The sequence below is a fragment of the Halichoeres trimaculatus genome, unplaced genomic scaffold (genome assembly GCF_033239565.1).
Source record: "Halichoeres trimaculatus isolate MK-OKI-2021-1 unplaced genomic scaffold, fHalTri1.1 fHalTri1_scaffold_7, whole genome shotgun sequence".
Taxonomy (NCBI): domain Eukaryota; kingdom Metazoa; phylum Chordata; class Actinopteri; order Labriformes; family Labridae; genus Halichoeres; species Halichoeres trimaculatus.
This window is the reverse complement of record NW_027437185.1, coordinates 17995193-18011442: the sequence shown is the minus strand read 5'-3', so window position 1 is coordinate 18011442 and position 16250 is coordinate 17995193. Positions and strand designations below refer to the sequence as shown.

The following is a 16250-nucleotide window of genomic DNA, read 5'->3' as shown; positions in this document are numbered from 1 at the left end:
CCTCACCTCAATCCTACTTGAGCAAAATCCACATCTTTAGGCCAGTTCTTTGAATGCTCATATAGATTGTGACCAATGAACAACTTGTATCAACCTTGCAAAGGAATGTCACACATTTTAACAGCGCACACAAAACTGAACGGGGGGCTATTAGGTTCTCAACATTTTTTCCCTGGGGCCCACCATCAGGTTAATCCAGTCATGACCAATAAGTGCAAGAAGTGTTACCTACGTATACAGTTACTTAGCGTCTGACCTATACAGTCCATACCTCCGCCACCTTTAATAAATTACAGATTAAAAACATGAAATGTGATAAATTGCAGTATCCACTGCAAGGACACACTATTGGAACTAAAGACCCCTCTACCACCACCACCAGGTTCCCCAGCAACGCATGCGCAGTTAGACAAATCTGACAACAAGCTGTCGGATGTGAGGCTTTGATGTTATGGGCTCTGCGCTGGCATTTAAATTCCTCGGATAACCCGGAATCCAATGCAAAAAGCCAAACACTACACTGTTATCATACTTAGATAATACTTTTCCTTCTGCATTGTCATAATGCCGGTAAGTCACGATGCCTCCTTTCTTTATTCGTTGTTTGCTAAGGGGTTCCTCCCTTCCTCCGACCTCACTAATGTGATGCTAACCGGTTAGCAACGTTAGCGTAATATTTGCCGTTTGTGTATGATACAAGGAAACTATACATACTTCAAAAACTATGTTTGAGCTGCTAGAAAACCAGGAAGCACGACGTATTTTCAATTCGGCGTTTTGACGAAACATAGTTCCAAAATTTGCTTTAGTTAATCTAAAAGGCTAATTTGTTAGCTTACATTATCGTCAACGGGAAAAGGTTAGCGTTTCCCTGCCTAGCAACCCGGAGCAGAGTAGATAACATAGCGTTACAAGCCAGGAAAATTTGTCCGAGTCATTAACAAGCTAGCTGCACACTGACTGCTCGCTTTTGTTTCAGTAACCAGTCTGAAAGCCACATCCACTTCCCAACGTTTGGTGACTGACGTAAATATGGCATGGAAAGCTCGCTGTCTAACTGCTGATTTATTACTGTTTTTAGAGCAATAAGCTTGAAAAACCTGACAAGCCGGAGGTGAATGACAACGTGAAAGTGGTGGTGAGATGTCGGCCCCTCAACCAGAAAGAGAAGATGATGGGCAACAAACAGGCCGTGATTGTGGACGAGATCCGTGGGACCATCACAGTAAACAAACTGGAGACACCTCAGGAGCCTCCTAAGACCTTCACATTTGACACCGTGTTTGGACCAGACAGCAAACAGCTGGATGTCTACAACCTCACAGCGCGCCCTATCATTGATTCAGTATTAGAAGGATACAATGGTAAAAACACATCAAAGCACAAAGCACATCATCAATTTATTCATAAACACTGCTGTGAAATCTTAATAGACTCCATAATCTATTAGACATTTTCATTTAGACACACAAAGAAGTGCTCCTTTGGCTCTCCTAAGCACACTGATGAAATCTGTCTTCTTTATGCCCTTCACTATTTACAGGGGGAAAAAAATTATGATCGAACTTGAATTTTCATATTAAACTTAAGAGCCACCTGGGTGGTAAATTCATTGTATGATGTCCATTTCAGGAACCATTTTTGCATATGGGCAAACTGGCACAGGAAAAACCTTCACCATGGAGGGTATGAGAGCAGTACCAGAGCTCAGAGGGATCATCCCAAACTCCTTTGCTCATATTTTTGGTCACATTGCCAAGGCAGAGGGTGACACAAGGTAAGAAAAGGATCAGCTGACAACAATCAGCCACAAAACTAGTCAGCATTTGACATGAATCAAACTCCGGTGCCCTGTTTGCAGTCTGAATGTCTAGAAATCTATTTGCATTTGTGGACAGAGATATATTGTTCAATTGGCTGTTCTTAGTTTGGGCTTAAGTCTCAGGTCCTGATTTGCAAAAAGATTGCTTAGCTTTTATACTTGCTAAACCTGCTCAAATGAACAGAATGGGCCCTGTCATATTGATAAAGCATGTGCAGAGGGTTGAATTCACAATACACTGTTGTACACCAGTCCTCATGGTGCTGATGTTTTTTTTTTTAGTTTGTTTCCTGTATTTAAAAGAGCTGTTAAAGCAAATAGGCCTCACCAAGTGCAAAAGATGTGTAGTTTACAAACACTAGCCCTCACAGCCCTGTGCCCATTCAGTAAAACTTCTGCTTTTAAAGGTCAAAGGTATCTTTATTGTCCCTACAGGGAAATTTGTTTGCAGCTAGAGACAGACAAAAGCATAAACAAGACAAATAAAAACATCAAATAAATCCTCCACACCAAATGCATACAACATGAAACATGAAGCCCAACAGAGCACTAAGAGTTGGCAGTAGAGGTGTATTATTCAAATGGATGCCCTGCTCATACTTTCTAGTGGTCATGACCTATGAATGAAGAAAAATGGGTAGGTTTTTTTCTTACCTGATCAAGCTCCTCTTGGCTTTTTCCTTATTGCTCTTGAATTTAAACTGGGAGTTTTGTGTAACATCCATCCTGAATCAACTTCTCGGTACAGCGGTAAGAAGAGTCTCTACCCCATTTACCGAATCAGAAATATGTGGGCAGAGGAAATGTGTGTTTGTTTTTTTCAGTTTGGCAGTATAAAATCAGGTCATAAGCTGCTCTCAGGTTTACTTTGTCAAAGGGCACACATGTTATGAGTGATTTTTGCTTTCATGTCACTGAAACGCTTTCAACTTTCACAGGTTTTTGGTTCGTGTTTCATACCTAGAGATATACAATGAGGAGGTGAGGGACCTGCTGGGAAAGGACCAGATGCAGAGGCTTGAGGTACAGGACTATTTAAGTTCAACAATAAAACATGGAATACACTGGCTTGTGTAAAAACTGTTCTGGAGATCTGCCTTTTCACCAGTAAAACTCGTTAAGGATGTCTCAGCAAAATTTCTATTCTTGCATCACAGGTGAAGGAAAGGCCAGATGTTGGCGTGTATATCAAAGACCTCTCCGGTTATGTTGTGAACAATGCTGACGACATGGACAGGATTATGACACTGGGGCACAAGAATCGTAAGGATGTGGTTCAACCACACATTTCTGACTATGTGAAATCCAAAGGATGACTAAAGGATGAGCCTAAGAGGCTTTAGCAGTCGTGCAACGACTAAAATAATGTATAAATTCAGCAAACTGATATGTATGAAAACAAATATCTCTAGGACCCGCTATTTAAATAGAATGCATGCTAACATAAAGCAATTGCATAAATATAACATAAAAAATGAAACGTGGAAAACAGAATAGACATTTTAGAATGTAGCTTCATTTGAATGATGATTATTTCAGTGATTTATAAATGTTATTTTTTGTTTCCAGGATCTGTTGGTGCCACAAACATGAATGAACACAGCTCCCGTTCCCACGCCATTTTCACCATCACAATCGAGTGCAGTGAGAAAGGTGTGGATGGAAACCAGCATGTGCGAATGGGAAAACTTCATCTAGTTGATCTTGCTGTACGTATCTGGGTCCTTGAATTTTTGATACAATGTTTTCTTGAGAAGGAACTCGTGCACACAAAAATATGATATGCGGATTATTGCACACAGTCTTAAAATGATCTGCCTCCCCACAGGGTTCAGAGAGACAGGGCAAGACTGGAGCCACAGGTCAGCGTTTGAAGGAAGCAACAAAGATCAATCTGTCTCTCTCCACTCTGGGCAATGTTATTTCTGCCCTGGTGGATGGCAAGAGCACACATGTTCCCTACAGGAACTCCAAACTGACCCGTCTGCTGCAGGATTCCCTCGGAGGAAACTCCAAAACCATGATGGTAGAGTAAAAGTTTGTGCAATAACTGCAAGACATACTCCAAAGTGTCCTTTATTTTAGTAACCACCAAGCAACAAATGCTAGATCTGATTTTTAGAAGCATTTTGTGTTTGAGTATGTGCCATACTCAACATTGACTGGTCAGTTTTTGTCCTGCTTTTTAATAACATAATTCTTCCTTACAGTGTGCAAATATTGGCCCTGCAGACTACAACTATGATGAGACCATCAGTACCCTGCGCTATGCTAACAGGGCCAAAAACATCAAGAACAAAGCCAGGATTAACGAGGATCCTAAGGATGCTTTATTGCGCCAGTTTCAAAAAGAGATTGAGGAGCTTAAGAAGAAACTGGTGGAAGGTAACACAATAGACAAACAATGATCCCTCCAATAAATTAAACCCTGAATATTGTCTTTACATATTTCAAATTTTGGAATTGTTCTTTTATAGGTGAAGAGATCTCTGGCTCAGAGGGTAGTGGATCAGATGAGATGGATGAAGGTGATGATGAAGGTGGGGAGGCAGGAGAATGCCGCAGAAGAAGAAGAGGTAGGATTTATGTATTTGTGCACACAAATTTCACAGAGTTTATGTGAGAAATTCTGCTGGTATGATATTTGGAAGCCTCTGAGGAGTTTTTTTCCTTTTCAAGAAATGGTTTGAAAGGCTGATTTGGTAAAAAGGTCAATACACATCCGTTGAATTTGTGCAAGTAGAGTTTGATCTCTTATCAGTGTGTTAAATGTTATGAGTCAGCATTAAGTGTGCTTTACAAGCTGTCAGCGTCCTACTTTTTGCAAACAGGCAGCCAGCAGCAACACATTTCTCATTTAGGAGTTCCCCTGGTATTCTCTCATTTTAACTCTGCGTTTAAGTGGAAAGTGTTCAAAGAAATGATGGAAATAGATTAAACTGTGTTGGTCATCAATGTTCCTGTAACACCACCCTATGGGGTTTTAACATTTGTCACTCACAGGATGTTGCAGTTGTCCTTACTGTACCATCCAGAATATTATAATAAGAGATTTAGAATTTACAGAGACAAAACATTCCTTTCCCTTGCTTGTGGTGCTGAATCAATGTTGTGCATTTGTGCATTCACAGCTACCTGATCTATGAGACCTACAGCAAGAAAAAATGATGTATTACTTAAAACCAACTGGCAGCTAGCGGTCTCCATCTTTTCCTCCACCTGTCTTGCACTGTGGCCTTTGGTTGGAGTGGTACTTTCTCTGTTTCTTTTCCAGACAGTAGCAGCAGCAGCAGCAGCAATAGCTCAGAGTTTGCCTGCTCCTCCTCAGTGCCGCGGCCCACTGAGGACAAACCCCCAAATAGTGAGTGGGAGCAGCACCCTGCTCCGACAACCCCCTTACCTGCAAACTGAAGCCCTTTTCACACATACAACTAGGAGTGGGAGAAAAAGTTGAAAATTGATTTATCAGGATTTTTTGTTTGACATTATCAAAATCGTGTTTCTTTGTCCGTTTTTTTTTCAAATTCTTCATTTCAGTCTCTGTTTATAAACTAGATTGGACAAAAAATACCACTTTTCTCCAGCAGAGGGTGAAATGTTTCTCTCTGACCCAGGTGATGTGCACTTTATGGGACAACATGGCTCCTGTTAAAGTCTTTAGACATTAACATCATCATTCAACTTTTTCACTTGGTCTGGTTAAAAAGCAAACTAAAAATTGCAAAAATCGAAGGCAAATTAAGCATCACAATTTAAATCAAGTCGGTATCTCAAAAAATTGTAATAAGATCAAATAGCAAGAATAGCATATCGTCATATCGTCCCAGCCCTACATAGAACCTATCACGTTGCCGTTTTAAACAGAAATGTATTGCAGGGTATTTGGCTTGAAAAAAGTGAAATAATTTAAAATTTGAAGCTGATCTTTTGAGAGCTCCCAAGAATTCTCTCCCCAGGTGGGATTACTGCTGTGTCAGGTTTTAAAAATGGTGCAGAGTGTGTCAGCAGCTATTTTACTATGTTTACAAATTGGCTAAATTTTTCATTCACCAACTTTCTGCAAGGCAGGATGAGGTTTTATAGTTTTCTCTATTTATATTTCTGTGGCATCTATAAGAGTGAAAACGAGAAAGCAATTCTGTCTAGGTCTAAGTTTCTGGTTTTCTCAGAGGGGGTTTCCGAGAGACCCAGTGTCTCAGCTACTTCTTGAGTAATTTATAGCACATCCTGTATTCCTTTATGAAGTAGATAGAAATCAGCTACTCAACCACTAGTTGTGGATGCCGATGACTGCAGTAAAGCCTGGTCTTTCAAGTTTAAGTATGACGCTTACAGACCAACGACCCAGTGTCAGCCTATCTGAGAGAACTGACCCTCCAGCCAGTAGCCCTGCTCCACCTGCTCACTGTCGACTAAGATCAACTCAAACTAGATCACTCACACAAACGCCATCTGCACAGAGGACAAAATTGAATACAAAAAATGTATAAATACAACAAAAGTTATCACATATTTTGATCACAATGAAAGAGACAGAAATGGAAAAGACACTGTAAATCTGCTCAGACAGATACAGACAGGAGATGTTGTTAGTCATGGTTGCATCTAAACCACCAAACTACACCATGACGGACTGTGAGTCATGGTTATAAAACTTCATAGTAACAGTCTTTTAACGTTCGCCACATTGCATCAACAGATTTCGTGTGAAGGGGGCTTTAGACTTTGCCTGGTCTCTGCCACTCCTGTTGGTTCACCACCAAAACCCCCCTCTGCCACTGACCATTAGTTTTCATGTCACAAACTGTGAGGACCTACATGAAAATGACTGCAAAGATTCCTGATGTGCAAGAGCTGACATGGATGTCTCTGGAAACATCCCTGAATTCAAATGGAACTGCTGCACTGTAAACCAATCCTTCCAAAGGATTGACACTGTCCGTGTAAATATGTCGATACTTCTCCTTCCTTTTTCATGCACGGCCTAAATTACTCAAACCTTGACGTAATGGGTTGTTTCTGCATGAATAATTTCATATCCTTGGTTTCAGATTACACTTTGGTCAGGCTTTATTTATAATCCTTTAACTCCTTCCTTTCCCCCCAAAGGCGCAATTCACCCTCATCATATTTCATACCATGTTTTGTTTTGTGATGTCATTTGATTTTTTGTGGCCTTTTGTCTCCTCATTGTCACTGCCACTTCCTTAAAGCACTCTTTCATTTTTTCCGAATAAATATTCTCTCATTTGATCTTTCTCTCTCCCACTTATTGTCCCAAATGTGTTGTTCCACTCTGTAGAGTCATAAGACTTTCGAGATCACTCTGTAATGTGTTGCTCTCTGTCTCTCTTTCCTCCTACTCCTGGTGCAAAAACTGCCTGTGTGGCTTGCTATTCACCTTTTAATTGAAGAAGAAAGAGGTTGGTGTTAGAAAAGAAATAGTCATACTGTTGTGTAGCGATAGTAGTTCTACTCACAGAAATTATTCAGTTGGCTGCCGTATGTTTCAGTTGCATTTGCACTAACACTGCCTAATCAAAAAACAAATCAAATGCTGACTGTGTTGATTCAATGTTCTTCTTTGCTTGCATGATTGCCACTCATTGGTCTCAGGTTTCCATTGTTATTACCACCATGTCATTGAGAAACTTAAAATTTATGTAATTTTTTTGTCTTAAATCCACATGAAACAGTTTTATAGATTTTCTAGTTTTCCCCACAGCTAATTATTAAAACGGTGTATTAACAAGCTTTAACATATCGCTAATGCTGGCTTTAGGAGAAACCACAAAATCGACTTTTGTATTACAGATAATTAACTGACACTGCACAGGTAATTTGCGTAGATCTCATGCAGACTACAGTATTCACTCACTAATCTCTGTTTGAAACTTTCTGACCTATATGACGTACATGGCCTTCATCCTGTAAGCACAGAGCATCGTTTCCTTTTTGTCTCTAAAGGGAGGAAGAAGGTTTCCCCTGACAAGATGGTGGAGATGCAGGCAAAGATCGAAGAGGAAAGAAAGGCTCTGGAAGCCAAGCTGGACATGGAGGAGGAAGAGCGGAACAAAGCAAGAGCAGAGCTGGAGAAGAGGGAGAAGGACCTCCTGAAAGCTCAGTGAGTGCATTCAATTCATGTCTTCATTTTTAAAATAATATTTTGAATCTTTTTTTTAACTTGTAAAAGAATGATATGATGCTGTTTTCCCTACTCATATCATACTATTAATAATTCTAACTCTTAGGCAGGAGCATCACCTCTTGCGAGAGAAACTGTCAGCCTTAGAGAAGAAGGTGATAGTGGGAGGTGTGGATCTTCTGGCCAAGGCCGAGGAGCAGGAGAAGCTCTTACAGGAGTCCAACAATGAACTGGAGGAGCGCCGCAGGAGGGCAGAGCAGCTGCGGAGGGAGCTGGAAGAGAAGGAGGTATGGTTAGATAACAGTTAATATAGTTAGATCCCTAAAATCACATTATGGCAAAAGCACTTATCACCTCCAAACACTTGTTTGGTTGGTGTTTAATCTTGTTGTTAGCAGAATAACATGAAATGATTCCATAATTGTGTGGATTACTTCCACAGTATTGGAAAGCCCCCTATCGGCATGAACAACTGTGAAACTGAATGTAAACCACCTCAGGGCTTAAGTTAAACCACTTTGGGGTCAAAACAAAAGTAGAACGTATTTTGCATCATCATTTCTTCATTTTTCAGCTATGAACTTCACTGCCTGGCCAAAAAAAAAGTCACCACAAAAAAAAGGTCACACACTCTAATATTTCATTGGACCGCCTTTTTTTTTTCTTTTTTGTTTCTTTTAATAACAGGCAAGCATTCAAACAACCTATCATACATGGTAATATAGTAACATAACATCAAATAAGAAAACAAACAAACAAAACAAAACAAAACAAAAAATACGACAAGACATAATAAAATATAGGATCTCTTCAAATATTCAAGATATAAATTTGCAATAGCATCACAAGATAACAAAATAGCATAGCATCACCCTATAACATATGGAAGAGCAACATATGAAAGAGTACAGTATTTATAATTATCTATAATCCCACTCTTCTATCAAGGAGATTTTTTCCCATTTTATATTATGTAATGCTACTTTGCAATTATTTGGTGCAATTATTTTTCCAAAAGAAATTGGCGTCGCAAAATATTTTTAAACCAACTTATATTTAGGCTAAATCTTGATTGAGCTTTTGATATAAATATTTTACCTAACAAAATAATTATATTTATTATCTGTGGACAACTTCCATCCAAAACTCCCAACATCATATTCAAAAGTATAAAATTAAAGCAAATATCCAATGTCCTCAGCCAGTTTTGGATTTTAATCCAAAAACTTACTTGGACCGCCTTTAGCTTTGATTACAGCACATCCCCTGTGGCCTTGTTTCGATAAGCTTCTGCAATGTCACAAGATTTATTTCCATTCAGTGTTCCAAGATCTTGCATTGATGATGGTAGAGTCTGACCGCTGCGCAAAGCCTTCTCCAGCACATCCCAAAGATTCTTAATGGGGTTAAGGTCTGGACTCTATGGAGGCCAATCCATGTGTGAAACTGATGTCTCATGTTCCCTGAACCAATCTTTCACAATTGGAGCCCGATGAATCCTGGTATTGTCATTTTAGAATATGGCCGCGCCATCAGGGAAGAAAAAATCTATTGATGGAATAACCTGATCATTCAGTATAATCGGGTAGTCAGCTGACCTCATTCTTTGAGCACAGACTGTTACTGAACCTAGACCTGACCAACTGCAGCAACCCCAGATCATAGCACTGCCCCCACAGGCTTGGACAGTAGACACTAGGCATGATGGGTGATCACTTCATCTGCCTCTCTTCTTACCCTGATGGCCCATCACTCTGGAACAGGGTCAATCTGGACTCTTCAGACCACATGACCTTTTTCCATTGCTCCAGAGTCCAATCTTTACGCTCCCTGGCAAAAAGAAGCCTTTTTCTGGTTAGCCTCACTGATTGCTGACTGACAGCTGTCAGACTCCACCATCATAAATGCAAGATCTTGGTGGAAAATTAATGCAGCACTGGATGGAAATAAATCTTGTGACATTGCAGAAGCTTATCAAAAAAATGCCAGAGCAAATACGTGCCATAATCAAAGTCTAACAAAATATTAGAAGGGTTTTTTTTGGTGGTGACTTTTTTTTATAGTCCACATATTATTCTCAATTTGTTCTTGATTGTCTGTCCTGTTGTTTTGGGAAGAATAAAAGTTCATAGACAGACCCTCAATTTTTTGAGCAGGCTGTTCAAAGGAAAACGGGGGGGGGGGGACTTCCTCCTAATATATGAGGAATTCAAACGTCAAAACTTGCAAACAATTTTCCCTTGTGATGAAAAAGAAGTTTTTTGAAACCACAGGTTGTTGTTTGACCCACATAGGTTCTTCACACCATGACCACAGGGTACTGCTTTCTAGCTTTACCACACAAAAAAAAATCTTTGCTAACATTACATCACTTATCCCTCTCCTTCTCAATACAGCAAGAGCGTCTAGACATCGAAGAGAAGTACACCAGCCTGCAAGAGGAGGCTCAAGGGAAGACCAAAAAGCTGAAGAAAGTGTGGACCATGCTGATGGCTGCCAAATCAGAAGTAAGCAAAACATACAAGAGGAGCACTGAGAGAGATCAGGCATCACACTGACCCTTTAGGGCAGCATAAGGGAAATGATACGCCGTATTGTATAATGTTCCTTAACATTGTTATAATCATCTAACTTTTAAAACCAGAGCCCTTGTAGCTATCTTTGACTGACCACATCAAACTGACCCTCTGTGCATTTTGTGCTCTGTCAGATGGCAGATCTGCAGCAGGAGCATCACAGAGAGATTGAGGGCCTGCTGGAGAACATTCGCCAGCTGAGTCGAGAGCTGCGCCTCCAGATGCTCATCATCGACAACTTTATTCCCCAGGAATATCAGGTGATTGTGGAGAATGTTGATCTTGCTGGACACCTAAAACTTATGTAGTCCCTCAGCTTTATAGAAACACAAAAAGTAGGGTTGTCAAAGGTACTTCATATGCTTCAACACTCAACCAGAACCACACGAAAACAGACACGTGTTGATTTTGTAGTAAGTTTTATTAGATGTAAATGTTAAAAGCAAAAGAGACAAATTAAAAGCAGAAAGTCAACCCAGTTGCTGCCGTAAGCTGAACAGAAAAGATCATAATCAGTGACCTAGAGACTGTGTGAAAAGGTTGACAAAATGGTGAACCATAGAACAACAAAAAAAACTATTTCCTGCTTGATTTGAGGGTAACACCAACTCACTCTCTCATGCATTTACACACACTCACAAGTCAGCACAAAATTGAGGGAGGTAAAGGAATTTGTTTCTATTTGAGTCACTAAGTTTTCTAGAACCAACACTGTGTGCAAGCTGAAGATCTGATGAAGATACAGAAATTTACCTCATTGCTTTTAAACGTGTGAAGAACAAACTGTTTTCTTTACTTTGTAAAGAAAAATCAGATACCTTTATGAACATAGATAATTGACTCTTGTGTATTTGTGTTTAGGAGATGATCGAGAACTACGTACACTGGAATGAAGACATTGGAGAGTGGCAGCTGGTGAGCCCTCCATGCACAAGTCGTACATTCATTCTAGTTTGTGATTTAATTTTCATAAGTCCCAATCAATAAGAGGTCTCACTTAACTGCTCTTGTTTTGGCCTTTCAGAAATGTGTGGCATACACTGGTAACAACATGAGGAAACAAACTCCTGCTCCTGACAAAAAGGAGAAAGATGTAAGCTCTATGGGGACCTGTTATGTACTATATAATTTCTCTGCTATCTGTCTTATTTTTGACCTTAATTTTCATTCTGCCCCTGCTTCATGTAGCCATTTGAGGTGGATCTGTCCCATGTGTATCTGGCCTACACAGAGGAAAGCATGCGGCAGTCTCTGATGAAACTTGAGAGACCCAGAACCTCTAAAAGTGGCAAGAGTGGCCGACCCAAGACTGGACGGAGGTAACCTACTGTCTGCTCAGATCCCAGACATTCTGAAACTTCCCCTCCTGTTGAGCAGTAAATCAATCGTTCTTTTATTAGTCTGCATTTAAATGTATGGTTTTATGAGCCTAATTTGAGTCAACTGCAATTTCTAATCAGCATAAGTACAAATTCATCCGGACTTGAGTAGATTCAATTGATCCCGATGTAAGAAACCTACTTAGGCCCGTATCACAGTTGTGAGACACCAGATTTTTCTACTTGGAAATCTCCTAAAGAAAATGGGATTATGTGGCTTGTGCTGAGAGAGCTCAAAAGTAAGAATATCACAATTTTGCACCATCTTTTCTGAAAGTGACATTTATATTTAATTCAGACTCATTCCATCCAAATTGATTTTTTTTGCTCTTGTTCAATATTAATTTCAATAACTTTGGTCTGAAGGTCAGCGTAAAAAACATCTGAAAGATTAAGATATTTTATTTTGAGTGCCAGGAAACCACTAATGAAAGAGTAATGAAAGTCTGTATCACTCAGTCTGATTCAGTTACCACAACCACAGCCTCGAGCAAGACTGCTGACTTCCATATGATGGAATGTTGAAGAGAAGGATGCACAACCTTCAGGAATGTCAACAGCCTTGAAATGGTTATCAAGACATCTGGTTTAACACCTTGAGCCTTACTTCAGGTTAATATCCTCAGGTTATTATCAACCCAGACTTCAGGAATACCTGCCAAAGTCTAATCCCCTCCATGCCGCTCCCCATTGATAGTAATTCATCAAGGAGCTCCAACCACTCCTGTGGAAGTTTTACAGTATTATTTGAAAAAGCCAGGTTAAAGAGATGGTTGATTCCTGGGTTGTTTCAATGTCAGCTTAGCTGTTATTATCGTAAAGGAAGATCCTGTGATGTTAGTGAGTAACCCTGCACTCTCACCAGGGAGAGAAATGAATGCAATGAAATGGGTTGATGCATTAACACCATGGTGGTTTGATCAGTTATCTATCAGAAATTCTTCTTGGTTACTTCATTTTGAGCTCTTTTAATTTTACACGTTTGACCGTACATATATATTCACCCTTACTCTCCAGCAACAATGTTTGCATTCCTCTCCCAGTTGAAACTTTTAGCCAAAAATGCTTCCCCCACGAGTCATCAGAGACTGTGTTAAATACTTTAGTAAACCAGAGAATCACTGGTGGTGCATCATTAGTCTATTTATACCATGGTGATATGATGTGTCCTTATCGTGTCATTTGGTTATTCTGAGAAATGCTAAGAGCTCCCTGAAAGTGTTGATAACCTTTATCAACTTCCATCTCCACACAGGAAAAGATCTGCGAAGCCTGATGCTGTGATCGAATCTCTTCTACAGTGAAGATCTGCGAAAACAAGAGCTTGTTGTCTCTGCACATTTCATGTTACTTTAGGAAAATCAGTCGTTAGTCGGGTCCTAAGAATTTAATGTCGAGCGTTATTAAATGATTATTTGAACACACTGTATAGCCGCTAAGATTTTAAATGTGAAGACACTGCACCTGTGATAGGAACTCTTGACTAAAAAGATCTGTTATTTATAGTATTTGACAGTTTCTTTGAGGATGTCCAGCATTTCTGTGTGATATTATGCAAGAGAAGCAGTTTAAATCAGCATCTTTATCTGAGCATTTCAAGGAGTAAAAATTAAATTTACTACCACTATATCTCACTAAAGACACTGTTTTGAAAATAAACATGGGGAGAAGAACTGAAGACATATTCTCTGAAATGTGTTTTCAAATGTGGAGTGTCTTCATATACTTTCAGTTAAACTGGTTAACTGTTATAATCTTTCCCCCAAATACAAGTAATCCTAAATGTTGATTTATGTTTTTTCTCTACACTATCAAGTCAGAATTATAGGGATATGCATGCTAACCCAGCTCTTAAGTTAGTGCCATTTGCAAATCAAAGCAAGTTTTTGTTTTCTCAATGTCACAACATTTTTGTTACTTTAAAATTCACTTTACATACTGTAAACTTGCCTCTGTTTAATGCACTAGTGTGTGTTTTTTGTGAAGAAATTTTACTTTTTGCTGTTCTGTAGTGGAGGCTACTGACTTTTATCTTGTAACATAATATATGTGAAATGTTTACATCCACCAAACCCATGGATATTTTATTTATTAAATTATTTTTTACGTTTCATCCTATGTTCATTTGTCCTTGTTGCATTTTATCATTAAATCAGTGATGACTCTAAAGTTTATGGGTGATTTTAAAATTCTTACAACAACATGTACTCAGCAAATACAGCTTCTTTTGATTGCTCTTTTACAGGTGTAGGAGAAAAAAAATCATAGTAAACAGTAGGTAATTATTATGTTGTGAAAAAACCTTTGCTGTTTTACCTCTGTGATGGGGCTGAATTTTTATTCAGTAACATTGTGCACTGTGATTTTATAAAGAGATGTAACACCAGGCTACTATCACATTATAATTTATTAATGAATAAATACAAACAATACAAAATAGAATATGTACGAAAATAAACTCTTCACTCAGCAGTACATACAAATACGTATATATTACATCTGTCACTTAAAGGTACAACATGTGATCATTTTGTGCTACTGATGGTGTCACTCTTTCCTTCTTCCGATTTGGCTTTTGATGGCTTTCTGTTTTGCACAGCTAGCCACAATGTCAAGAAATCTGTGTATGCTAATTTTGTGATTTCCATCCAGGTGACACGAAACCTGAAATGAGAAAATTGTGACTGATTTTTCTCTGTGTGGCATGGAGGTCAAGATGGGCACACTGTGGCACATAGATAAGCATACAGTAAACAGTTGAAACAAATTCTATTAGGTCAGTTTCTACAAATATAAATGTAGTTCTGAATGAAATTCTTCATTACCTTCGAGTTGCTCCTGTTGTATGATTTCAACAGATTTGAGAGTTTTGAGTTTTTCAAATCTGTTTCTTCCAGAGCTTTCTCAGCCAAACAGAAGACGTCGTGCTGTGAAGACAACATAATTAGATGTAGGACCTGGTGAATTCATTGAGTCCATTTTAACCGGCAAAATTCACACATTCACAATTGGAAAGAAAATCAGGTCTATGCCTCACATAAAATTGAACACAATAACAGTCAAATGTTTCCAACTTACCCGACACACTCCATCTGAAACGTTGGTTTTTGGCCATCTTATGCGACTCACCTACAAGGACATAACAACTCTGTCAAAATATGATCAAGCAAACAAAACCACATGTCACTTAGGAGATTTCTTACCCCATGTGTGCTGTTGTGCATGGACATATTCCTTGCCTCTTCTTTAATTTGGTCCAGGACACTTAGTTTTTGTGATGCTGCAAAGACAATCACCAGCATGGTTGCTGCAAGAACAGTTTGAATACCTAAGTTCTTCATGTCTCTGATCGAGCTGCTTCAAGCACCGTCACGTTGAGCTGAAAGTTGAACACCCTTCTCACTCTTACTAAGGATGCCTCTTATATTGTCATCGTGGTCACACTTCAAACACTCTGTGACCACAGTTTAGAGACGTATGAAGAGGAAAACACCATATAAGGACTGAATGATGACGTGTACTAGATTTACTATCAGGGTTCGGCTTAATGCAAAGGAATTACCTTTTAATCTATTAACAGCGACAATCTCACCACAAAACTTTATCATCACTGTCTACTACGATGGAATGTTGGTTATCGTAATATGTACGGATGGGAAAGGAGAGCGAAGTGAGCAGATAACAAGTGATGATGAAATACTGCAATACAGAAAAAGCAGTCACATTAAGATTTAGTAAAGCATATGTGTGCAAACAGTTAAATTATACAACGTGGACCTTTCCCACTCTACATCTCCACTCAGCACTTATTAACTGTACTATATTTTTGGTGACACCTGTGCTTTCCCCATATTACCACGTCATGATAAACATGAGTGGGCATTGGGAACTATTTTGAGTCAGTCCTAGCTCAAGCTGAATAGGTAGAGGAAAATAAGAGTAACAAAAAAACTTTCTTGCTTTCTTAGTTTTACTCTGTCTACTCTATACAGATTAATTATTCTTGTTAGATCAGCATCAGAAGTTTGAGAGGAAACAAAACTCAGAACTCGTTTAAGTACTGCTTGAAATTATAGTAATGTACAAAACAATTTTAATAACTTTTTTCAGTTTTAAAAGGTGAGATAAACCTGTTTGAGTTCTAATTGTTTACTCTAAAAGCCAACATATCCACATTTTAACCATCATTTTGAAAAAGAGCCCCATCTTCAGGTGATATTTATTACCCATGTATGTTATTATTTTCAATGCATGATGCTGAAGATGTTCATTATTTTTTTTAGAAATGTCCAAATTTGAGATGATGCAATTTATTTACGTATTTATTT

At 38.9% G+C, this 16250-nt stretch overlaps 1 protein-coding gene and 1 long non-coding RNA gene across 3 annotated transcripts; one reads left to right on the top strand and one right to left on the bottom strand.

The window, feature by feature from the left end:
- The first annotated feature begins 392 nt into the window (after window positions 1-392).
- kif3a (kinesin family member 3A) lies at window positions 393-14046 on the top strand. 2 transcript variants are annotated; one of them, XM_074673444.1, is made up of 19 exons: window positions 393-570; window positions 1082-1364; window positions 1633-1777; window positions 2761-2845; window positions 2980-3085; window positions 3392-3531; window positions 3651-3848; window positions 4033-4207; window positions 4300-4398; window positions 5097-5183; window positions 7237-7245; window positions 7790-7946; window positions 8074-8254; window positions 10364-10474; window positions 10678-10803; window positions 11405-11458; window positions 11568-11636; window positions 11732-11862; window positions 13178-14046. In XM_074673444.1, the coding sequence occupies exons 1-19, from the start codon at window positions 565-567 to the stop codon at window positions 13224-13226; spliced, it is 2211 nt and encodes a 736-aa protein (XP_074529545.1). In that variant the 5' UTR covers window positions 393-564; the 3' UTR covers window positions 13227-14046. The 2 variants fall into 2 exon arrangements, with proteins under 2 accessions (XP_074529545.1, XP_074529546.1); XM_074673445.1 differs by lacking the exons at window positions 5097-5183; window positions 7237-7245 and having other exon boundaries at window positions 394-570; window positions 13178-14043.
- Window positions 14047-14514: 468 nt separating this feature from the next.
- Window positions 14515-15240, bottom strand: LOC141793141 (uncharacterized). Its single transcript, XR_012598393.1, has 4 exons — window positions 15126-15240; window positions 15001-15051; window positions 14748-14849; window positions 14515-14586 (listed from the first exon to the last, which is right to left on the bottom strand). It is a non-coding gene; the product is annotated as an uncharacterized LOC141793141 (long non-coding RNA).
- Window positions 15241-16250: the final 1010 nt, after the last annotated feature.

Excerpts from the sequence above, each read along its gene's own strand:
- kif3a (XM_074673444.1), top strand. Across the intron at positions 7,947-8,073 it reads AAGGACCTCCTGAAAGCTCA|GCAGGAGCATCACCTCTTGC; the intron begins GTGAGTGCATTC and ends TCTAACTCTTAG. Across the intron at positions 10,475-10,677 it reads TGATGGCTGCCAAATCAGAA|ATGGCAGATCTGCAGCAGGA; the intron begins GTAAGCAAAACA and ends GTGCTCTGTCAG.